The sequence below is a fragment of the Lathyrus oleraceus genome, chromosome 7 (genome assembly GCF_024323335.1).
Source record: "Lathyrus oleraceus cultivar Zhongwan6 chromosome 7, CAAS_Psat_ZW6_1.0, whole genome shotgun sequence".
Taxonomy (NCBI): domain Eukaryota; kingdom Viridiplantae; phylum Streptophyta; class Magnoliopsida; order Fabales; family Fabaceae; genus Lathyrus; species Lathyrus oleraceus.
In genome coordinates this window covers 283,797,574-283,808,351 of record NC_066585.1, presented here as the reverse complement: position 1 = coordinate 283,808,351, position 10,778 = coordinate 283,797,574, and the positions used below count along the sequence as shown (strand labels likewise).

Below are 10,778 nucleotides of genomic sequence, written 5' to 3'. Positions count from 1 at the left end.
CCACTCAGTTTCCTCTTTCCTCCTTATTTCATTAGTTTCTTTAAAAATTAAAAATTAAAAACTCATAGCGCCAAATTATGATTTTATCATTTTAAACTTCAAAAACACAGAATCAATCCTAGCCGTTCATCTCATCCAACGGGTTGTGATTGATTAATAACAGTCAAAACCGGCACTTGGTTTTAATGCTTTGTTTGTAACTGGTTAGAAAAATGATCCAGAGAAAACAAATCCCAGCCGTTCATCGTCAATAAATATCTTGCACTCATAAATATATAAATAAATAAAAATCTAAATTAAAAAAAAAATCAATAATAGTGAATTGAGTAGCCCCACCACCTGACCAAATGTCACACCTATGGTGCATTAGTGCATGACTCTCTATGAGAAGGAAAATTTAGCAGTGGCGTATTTAAAATGAAAAATATTGGTGCATAGTGAAAATAAAGAAACAAGAGAAAGAATTAGATAATTACTACAAACCAATACTTCAACGCTTCTTTCGCCCTCATTTCAGTGCTTCCAAACCAAACGAAACTCTCTTGCGGTTTCCCTTCTCTGTCTTCATCACTTTTTATTTTTTTTATCAGGTAAAATTTTCATTTTATTTAATTCAATAGTAACGTTTTGCAACCGAGATTAAATATTTACTAATATTTACTCTTTCTGAAACTCAATAATACTAATAATATTTAGAGTTTTGTTTTGGTAGAGAAGAGAATAATGGAAATTGTGGAGGCGGAAGCGTTGAAACCAAGCTTGAGGACAGAGTCTGTTTTTTCACAAACGATTAGCGAGGAGATTTTGTGTTTGAACGCGAATAACGTTGTTGTCGGTGAAGATTTTTCTGTCGATGACTTGCTTGATTTTTCAAACGGCGAATTTCAACATGGTTCTGTCGGAAAAGAAATTTATAATTACGAGGAGGAAGAAGAAGAACATGAGAAAAACAGCACCACCTCTGGCTCTGAGCATGACCGAACAGAAGACGACGGAAATTCTAATTCCATAATGTTTTCCGGTAACGGCGAGTCTGACTCCATTTTTGCCGGCGAATTAGCAGTTCCGGTGAGTGTTTAATTATGCTACAAATATATATTTTTCTATATATATTAAAATTAAAATAAAAAATGCATGACTCGTTTTTTTTTTACTCAGGCTGATGATGTTGCGGATTTGGAATGGGTGTCTCACTTTGTGGATGACTCTTTGCCGGAGCTTTCTCTATTGTGTCCGGTTCAAGCCCGGGTTGAACCGGAACCTAGACCAGGCCCAAGCCCAAGCCCAACCAAAGCTACTTCTCATCTCACTTTAATCCGCAGAAAGCCTAGAACCAACAAGACTAGAAGGCCCAACTGTAACATGTGGTCATTCAACCCTATTCTGTGTAGAGCAAAGAAGCAGAGGAAAAAGCCCGAGGCCCAAACGGGTGGAGCTCAGGTTCAGAGACGGTGCAGCCACTGCCAGGTACAAAAAACGCCACAATGGAGAACCGGTCCGCTTGGACCCAAAACACTATGTAACGCTTGTGGTGTTCGGTATAAGTCCGGTAGGCTTTTCCCGGAGTATAGACCGGCTTCGAGTCCGACGTTTTCCGGAAATATCCACTCGAACAGCCACCGTAAGGTTCTGGAGATGAGGCGGAGGAAGGAGACGGAAACGGAAGAATCGGTATCCGGTCTGAACCGGAATCAAATGGCGTCGAGTTGGTGAATTTGTTGAGAACGAGACTGAGATAGTGATAAGATAACTTGATGAGGTAAGGTTAGATTAGAAAACGATGAACCAACCGGTCTGAACCGGGTTTTTTGGTAAAATAGTCAATGATCTTAGTGGTAGTGAGTGACTAGGAAGAAGGCATTAATTGTCTGTGACTGTGTCCCATTTTCTGAGTGCAGTTAATTTGTTTAATTAAATGAAACACTATTACTAGTATAGTTAAAGTCTAGGATAAGATTTTTAAAAAATGAGGACATTTTGGCCCTCAATTCAAGTTGGAGTATTTAATTTTCTTGTTTTGATTGGAATTTTGAATTATTCAACATAGTTCAGCGGTGTGCGTGTTAGAATCTATGAGTGCATGCATGATGCATGTGTGTGAGAGAAAGAAAGGTGTGGCAGAGAGATTGAAAAACATTGATATTTGAATTGAGACCACTGAAAGTGTTTTTGTGCTAAAAAGTAGAGTGGTCAAGTGGGGGGTGAGTGGATTTTGCTTTTATTTTGGGAGGCTCACAAGCTACGGGTCAATGATGGGTCATCTCCATGTTTGAGATTTGCCTCAAAAAGTTTTTACCTTGACGGAATAATTACCGCAGTTTTTGGTGATGTGGGACTCTGAAGTTACTAGTTGTAATTGAAAAAATATATCCTTAAAAACACAAATTATAGGAGTATTAGTGAATTTATCGATAAGGTAAGACTTAATTCAACTAATCAATATTGATATTGTTTTTATTAAAACAATTATTTAATATTAATTATGTTTTAAACTATGAGAAATTAAATGCCCTTGGATGAAATCAATTTAATCAAAAGTTATGATTTCGAACTTAGTTTTAGATATTAACTGTGTTAAATTATTAATGTGAAAAATGTGAAAATTTTATTCAAATAGCTTTTTTAAAAAATAAATATTAAAAATAATCCATTTTTTCATCTACTTTCTAAAATAATCCATGTTCAAACAAAAAAAATATCGCAAAATAAAAGAGACGTCAATCTAATTGACGCAGGTGTACAACACATAAAATGAAACGTCAATTCAATTGAAAACAATATACAAACACGTATGAGAGAGAATGTATTATCTCTCATATATTATATATGGGTGTACGTGGATTGGGTTGGACTGAGTTTGCCTTAACTCGTTGTCCAATCCGTTCAGCTTTCAATGGGTTGGATTCATCATCAAACCCGTAATTTTATTATAAAACCCGACCCGAACCAACCCGATCATTCATGGGTTGAGTTGGATTGGATTCACGTGTTTCGTATAAAATAATTTTTTTTTTCAATTTAAAAAACCTATAACACAATTCAATATAATTTTGCACATTTCTAACAATTAAATTATGAAAATTATAAAATAATATCTAATAAAAATTGATTCATATATATTAACACTTAATAATATATAAAATTTCATAAAATATCATTTCCATAAATTTTATAAATTCTATTCTATATGATTCAAAAGCAAATAAACATAACTTTGTCTTAAAATGACATGAATATGTTGGTCAAATATCGGTCTAATAGTACCAAATTGTAAAATTTAAAAGGCAACAAGAGTAATAGAAATGGTCAACAATAGCAACAACAGAAAATTCAGCAACAGTAGTTAAAGATTTCAGCAACAACAATTAAAGGTTTCAGCAACAACAATAATAAAAAGGTCCATCAACAACAGTTGTAAAAGGTTTTAGCAACATCAGTGAAAGATTTAACAACAACAACAATTGTAAAAGGTTTCAGCAACAACAGAAAGAAGTGGTGAGGGTTTGAGATTTGTCCTAATAAAAAATTAGGGTTAAGTGTTATGGTCTTTAATTTAGTTTATAATGTATACTTAATTAGTTTTCAAATTTTAATAAATAAATAATATATAATTTTTCCCATTTTAATATAATATATATACTCTACTTAATTAGCTTCAAAAGTAGATTTTTTAGTTTTAAAGTACTTAATTAGATTCAAAAGTATTCAATTAAGGTATATATAATTAGCTTCAAAAGTAGAAATTTTAACTTTAAATATATACTCTATTTAATTAGGATATTTATAGAGTATATATATTAGTATTTTAAAAGTACTATATTAACTTCAAAAGTAGATTTTTTAAAGTTAAATAATATATATATTCTACTTTTATTTTTTAATATAATATATACTTTATTAAGTTGCAAACCCGTACGTTACATTACAACTTACAGTTTACATACCTTGATGAATTATTTAATAATAATAATAATAATAATAATAATAATAATAATAATTATTATTATTATTATTATTATGCCACGTCAATGGGTTGGGTCAACGGGTTTAGAAACTAAAATCCAATACGCGAACCAAATCTATACGAGTTATTACGGATTGGGTCGGGTATACCCGTAAATGAGTGGGTCCGGGTAATTAATGGGTTGGTTCTTGGGTAGGCGGGTTCGCGAGTCTACCCGCACCCATGAACACCTCTAATATTAAATACTGTTGTCAATTGGATTGACGTCTCCATTTATGTAATGTACATAAACGCCAATTGGATTAACACTTTCTTTATGTTAAAATATTTTTTTATTTGAAAGTGTGTTATTTTGGGAAATAGATGAAAAAATGGGTTAGTTTGGATATTTATTTGAAAAAATGTATTATTTGGATAAATTTTTTGAAAAAGGTTAGAAATCACTTTCTCATCACAAAAGAGGAATTTTTACTAAAATAATCCAGATTTTAAAAGAAAAACAATCCCAAAATAACCCTGATTTAAAAAAAATTCTCAATCTACCCCACTTTTAAGAGGAGACGCCAATCCAATTGGCGCCTCCTCTAAAACTTAGAGAGGAGGCGCCAATTGGATTGGCTATGACACATGGTGCTGCCAATCCAATTGGTGCCCATGTGTAAAGGTTAAAGGGAGACGCCAATTGGATTGACACCTCTGTGTGTTTTGTAATTTTTTTTCAAAAATAGTCAACATGATACATAAAGTCGAAATTGAACTAATTCATATTAATATTAATTCCCGTTTACACAAAAGGACTAATGTTGATGATCGGGATCACTTAACCGACCTCCGGTCCCATATCCCCTAGCTACCCGAACCCGTGGCCCTAACCCACATTGATAATTCACCCCTAGGTGTTCGAGCATTTGAGGACCCAAGAACATCACTACCAACTGCAGGAGATTGCCTGTTGAGATAGTCAGACAAAGCAACGTAGTCTTGTGTATGCATCGAAGGTGTACCGCCATAGCTGAGTTCATGACCCATGCCAAAATAGTTGGGTTATGTTTGACTTGTTGGTGGGCGACCGAGACGATTGAAGGGAGACATTGGTATGAATGATGCGTCGAGGAAAGGTTGGAAAGATTGTTGTGGTGTTTGGTAGAGATAGGGTTGTTGAAGGTTTTAGTTTTGAGATGTTTGGGCTTCTTGGCTATGGTAGGAGAAGGGACGGTTGGTGTTAAATGATCGTTGAGTGTTTTGGCTAAGGCGACTTTGGTAGGGTGATGTGTTAGGTGTGAAGCGATGTTGGGTCTCTGGTTGATGATCTAGTTGTTGGTGGTGGTACGGGGTATGCTCTTGGTATTGTGGTTGAGTGTGTGGCATGTTAGGGTTGTATGTTTGTATGTTTGTGGAACGGAAAGTTTGATGGATAGGGGGTTGTGTGTAGTCAGTCTGACAATGTTGTTGGGGGTTAGATGTTGAGGCGTCTGGTGTGTAAGTTGCCTGGCATGGGTCGTATAGGTACATATCATTGGTGATGAACTCAAAACCAACGGATCTGTACCAAGCCATATAAGTACAACTTGGTTTTTCTTCAGTTGGCATCACAACGTCAGTTAAGACATGGTCATGGCGGTGCTTCCATTTGCGACACTCAGATCTAGCGAAGCTTTGCCATGGGTTAAAGTTCCATTGGTCATTAACTTTGCGTATAGGCCATTCTCCTAGGTTTGCTGGGGGATATGGGACGTGTTGAAGCATACCGAACTACAATTTCACACGACCACTGTTGTGCATCTCCACAGTGGTGAATCTTATGATCGGTGTGCATGTAGTCCATACGACTGCGTCTTTTTCATTGATTTCATGGTCATGATCCAAATTTAGGTATGGACGCCAAATGAACTGAAATGTGAACGTACGTTAGTTTATAAATTTGGTAGAAGAAATTAACAAATTATTATGAAATAATTAGGTTATTATCCATACATCTGTCGATCGAAGGTGATCCAAGAGATTGCGATACTAGGTAATATAATGTCTAGGACATCTGTTATAACTCATACCATGTGCCGACCATCTGCACCATAAAGGTAAAAATATTAGTTAGAGATAATAACCGGTAAAGTAAGTAAATATATATCATTTTAAACAACTTACTTTTGTGCATACGGGAATGTGAAAAGGTTGTTGTTGACGGACGCTAGGGAGGTAGTCTTGACCAACCCCATGCTAACACATCCAGAAAAGGTAGATGTGTCTTTGTATGAATTTTTACACAAAGAGTTATAAAGATAAGCCAGACAAGCGGATCCCGAAATGTAACTTCCTATTCTGTCTACATGTCTTAGTAAAGGTAAATACATAACATGTATACTAGAATTACTACCTTCGGGAAATAAAAAAGAACCAATTAAAAGCATAATGTAACACCTAGTTTTTATTATTCGAGTCTCTTAGGTAGAATGTTCATCTAAATGTAAGCTGTTATAGTATGCCTTAAGGCGTAAAAGGAGTATACCTTGACCTCTTGAGTTATCATCTAACAAATCAGCATCCAAGAGGTCCATGCAAATTGAATTTGCATAGTTGGTTTTACCATTTACAATTTTACCTTCGATAGGCAGTCCCAATAACATGTAGACGTCTTCTAACGTCACAGTACACTCACCGGTTGGAAACCAGAATGTGTGTGTTTCGGGATGCCATATTTCACATAACGCAAGAATGAATTTATTATCCATCGACCAAGACATTATTTTGCTTATATGTCCAAAACCAGCGACATACGGTTGAATCATCGGGTCCATATGTACATATTCGTGGACCTGAGTACGAAACCTTGAAACATCCTATAAAAGAAACAACAAAACACGTTACTAAGTTGATATGTCATTAAAAGGTATTTTAGACAAATAACAAAAGAATTAAATGCTTACATAAGTTGTTATATTTGCAACTTTTCCTCTATGCGATTCGTCAATTGTGAGGATAGACATCTTGTCGGAGATGAAAGAGGTTAGTGCAAATGAAAGAGGTTGTTGCAGATGAAAAATTTGATGTTATTGAGGAAGTAGTGAATGTTAATGTGGGAGAAATGTGAGAGTTTTTTGCCTATTTATAAGGTGTGACATGCAAAAGTGTGGAAGCTTGGAAAAATGTGATTGCATGTGCTAGTCAAATGAATTGGCGCCCATGTGCATTTGCTACATGTTAGCACCAATAAAATTGGTGCCTCCCTAGGCTCATGCATGACACATCTAGACCTAGCCTGGAGCATGCATGGCTCTTCATGCTTCGTTACGAGGTCTGAATGCAAGACATGGTGTCGCCAATTGGACTGGCGCCCATGTGCAAGCATTGCAAGCAAGCGCCAATTGGATTGGAGCTAGGGCTTACATGTGTGACACATGGCTTCCCTTTGGCTTGCATGCTGGACACATCACTTCCGTGTTGCTCGCATGTTTGACACATGAGTCTGAGTTGCTTGCATGTTTGACACATCACTTCGGACTTACTTGCATGTTAGACACATCACTTACCTATTTAAGTGTCTTATTATCTACATCCAACAATCAACACACATTCATCTGTAGCAGGAAATTAATTTTCATCTGCACAAGCAATATTACAATGTCATCTTCACTGAAATATAGTATCAATGTTCACTGCAATGGTGAGACATATGAGTCTGAGTTATACGAGTTTTGTTTACGAAAGACCGATACCATCCGACTTACGATCAAGAGAAATTCAAATTTCTTGCATCTGAAAAAATGAATTGAATAATGCATATGATCTGGTATTGTGTCAAAGATCACGTATCAAAATCCATTTTTTTAGAACAGTCAATGCAAGTTTTTCCCGCTAAAGGTACGAGATGATAAAGATATTGAATATATGTTTGTTAGTCACAAACATTCTGGTTGCAACTCTATTGAGTTGTATATTACTCTTCAACCAAGTATACCATCTCAACAATCTCAAATAACTAATCAGGATGAATATGATGAATTTGATTCATAATACTCAGATGACGTTGACCCAGAAGCAGAAGCAGAAGCCAACGTCGTTGATGAAGAAGAAGAAGAGACCGAGACACAGGTCGATCATATCTTGAACAACAACATTGAAGATGATGATCAACCATCTCCATTACCTCCAAGTCATGTATACAATCCACCTCAATATATGACAAACATGGATCTGCATGACGATGAAACATCCAACAATGTTTTTCATAACCCGTATCCACAATCAGAAGGCGAGTTAAAGGTGGGAGACATGTTCCGTACTAAAGAAGAATGTGTGCGAGCTATCAAAAAAATTCACATGAATAACTCTACTGATTTCACAATGAAACACACTGATTTGAGAAGGTATGCCGTCGAATGTCGTAACATCCTTTGTAAGTTTCGGTTGACTGCATCTCACAAAAAGAAAAACGACTCTTGGGATATAGCTTCAATAGACCCACCTCACAGTTGCATTACAAATAATGAATTGAACAAGATCACAGTAAATTAAGCGATGCATTGATATGTCAAGACATTTTGCCGCTTGTTAACAAAGACCCATCAGTGAAGGTGAGTATAATAATATCTCATATCATAACAAGATACAATTATACCCCATCTTACAAGAAAGGATGGATTGGGAGGACAAAGGTTGTTGAACATGTATTCGACAACTGGGAGGATTCATATAAAGAATTTCCACAGTTTTTATAGGCTCTAAAAACATACGTACCAGGAACTGTTGCAATTATGGAGACATTGCCAATATTTTAAGGAATGTGGTGCAAAATGACATGGAGGGAGTATCATGTATACTTCTTCTTGGAGATCACCATGTAAAAAAGCATTATTGATAACCAACTTTTCTAGATGCCAATCTTTGATTGCATCCAGAGAAAGAAGCACTCTGATGGTGGCAATCTTTTCCATGGGAGAGAAGGTGTCAAAATAATAAAGACCTTCGAGTTATGTATAACCCTTGGCAACCAATCTTGCCTTGTACTTGTAAATACATCCAACAAAGTTATATTTGATTTTATATACCCATCTACACCCAATAGGATTTTTCCAGGTGGTAGGTCAACAAGAGGCTAAGTATTGTCATCAGCGAGATCTTGTAACTCAACATTCACGATTTGTTTCCAACAATCAAGTTTATTAGCTTGAAGGAATGTTTTTGGTTCAAGGTTAAAGGAGATAGAACAACAAAAGGTATTATTTGAGAGTGAGAAATTATGATAAGATTAGACAGAGGATAGAGGATATCATATGGTAGAAGAGGAAGAATGGGGAAAAGATGTAGATGTTTAAAGACAAAGATAATCTGCCAAATAAGAGGGAAGGTGAAATATTCTTGTTAAGTGTCTTGTAGGCAAGGATTGGCCAGGTTCAAGTTGTGAAAGAAGTGGTACATTGGATATGCACAAGTCATGTTAAGGGGAGTCAGAGACAAGGTCTATATTTGATGACTCAAACAGAGTATGATTGGGCATAGTCAACTCATTATCAGAATCTATAGACTGATTAGTAAGGGAATCAAAATTATTTGTTGGTATGGACAATTCATTAACTGAAGGTTCATTAGGTAGGCCAACTGAGTTAAGGTGAAGGAGGATGTCATCAAGATGAGGGACAATATTAGAAGGTGCAAGCTTATCAGAGTACTTAAAGGGGAAAAAAGAGTCATAGGAAACGACATTTCTATAAAGGAATATGTCATGAGTGGATAAGTTACATAGGATAAAACCTTTGTTACCTTATTTATATCCTATGAACACATACTTTTTGTCCCTATAATCAAACTTATTTCTATGTGCTTGCATAAAAGTTGCATAACATAAACAACCAAAAACATCTTATATGTATATAAGAGGGAAGGTTTTTAAAAAGAAGTTCATATGGACTATGTGAGTTGAGAACAAGGGTAGGGAGTCTATTAATGATGTGTATTTCATGTTGTACACAAAATTTACACATGGATAAAGGTGTATTGGAATGAAAGTAAAGAGACCTAGCCACATTACAAATGTGTTAGTGTTTTATTTTCACCACACCATTCCATTGGGGAGTTTCAGGGCAAGATTTCTTGTGTAGGATACCTTTGGTTAGAAGAAAAGGTGTTTGTGGTGAGAAATTTAGTTTCATTATTCGATCTCAAGAACTTTAGGGTTGTTTTGAATTGGTTCTCAATGTAGGCTAAAAATTGATGATACTAAGTTTGGTTTGGTCTTTGGTTTTAAGAAATATTACCCATGTATATCTAGAAAAGTCATCAATTAAAGCTAAAAAGTATTCATGACCTAGAATAGATATAGTGGAGTAAGGGCCCCATAAATCATCATGAAACAAGTCAAAAAGAGAATTAGTATGAATACTACTAGAAGGAAAACACAATCTCCTTTGTTTAGCATTATGACAAGATAAAGGTTTAGTATAAAGGGAAAAATTCTAGAAATAGATTTTAAACCTACTTCAGATACATGTCCTAACCTCAAGTGCCAAAGTTCATGTGAGTTATTCAGAATTGCAAAGTGTTAGATATCTAGGAGATTCTAGAATGTATAAGCCTATTTGTAGCTTAGCTATACCAATCATCTTCTTGGAATTATTTTTCATGATATGGCAAACATTAGCAAAAAAGAACAAGTGGGAGTCAATATCAATGGTTAATTTGTCTACTGGGATAAGATTAACAGTAAAAGTAGGCATGTAAAAGACATTGTGTATGGTAAGGGATGAAGAAAGAACAACACTTCCAGATATTCAAGCATTAATTTGTAATCCATTAGAAAAGTTACAAAAATGAGATTAAT

At 35.3% G+C, this 10,778-nt stretch overlaps 1 protein-coding gene across 2 annotated transcripts; it reads left to right on the top strand.

Moving 5' to 3' along the window:
* Positions 1–409: 409 nt before the first annotated feature.
* LOC127101268 (GATA transcription factor 7) lies at positions 410–2,007 on the top strand. 2 transcript variants are annotated; one of them, XM_051038635.1, is made up of 3 exons: positions 410–590; positions 697–1,068; positions 1,159–2,007. In XM_051038635.1, exons 2-3 carry the CDS (start codon positions 724–726, stop codon positions 1,711–1,713), a joined length of 900 nt encoding a protein of 299 aa, XP_050894592.1. In that variant the 5' UTR covers positions 410–590; positions 697–723; the 3' UTR covers positions 1,714–2,007. The 2 variants fall into 2 exon arrangements, with proteins under 2 accessions (XP_050894592.1, XP_050894591.1); XM_051038634.1 differs by having other exon boundaries at positions 414–590; positions 713–1,068.
* Positions 2,008–10,778: the final 8,771 nt, after the last annotated feature.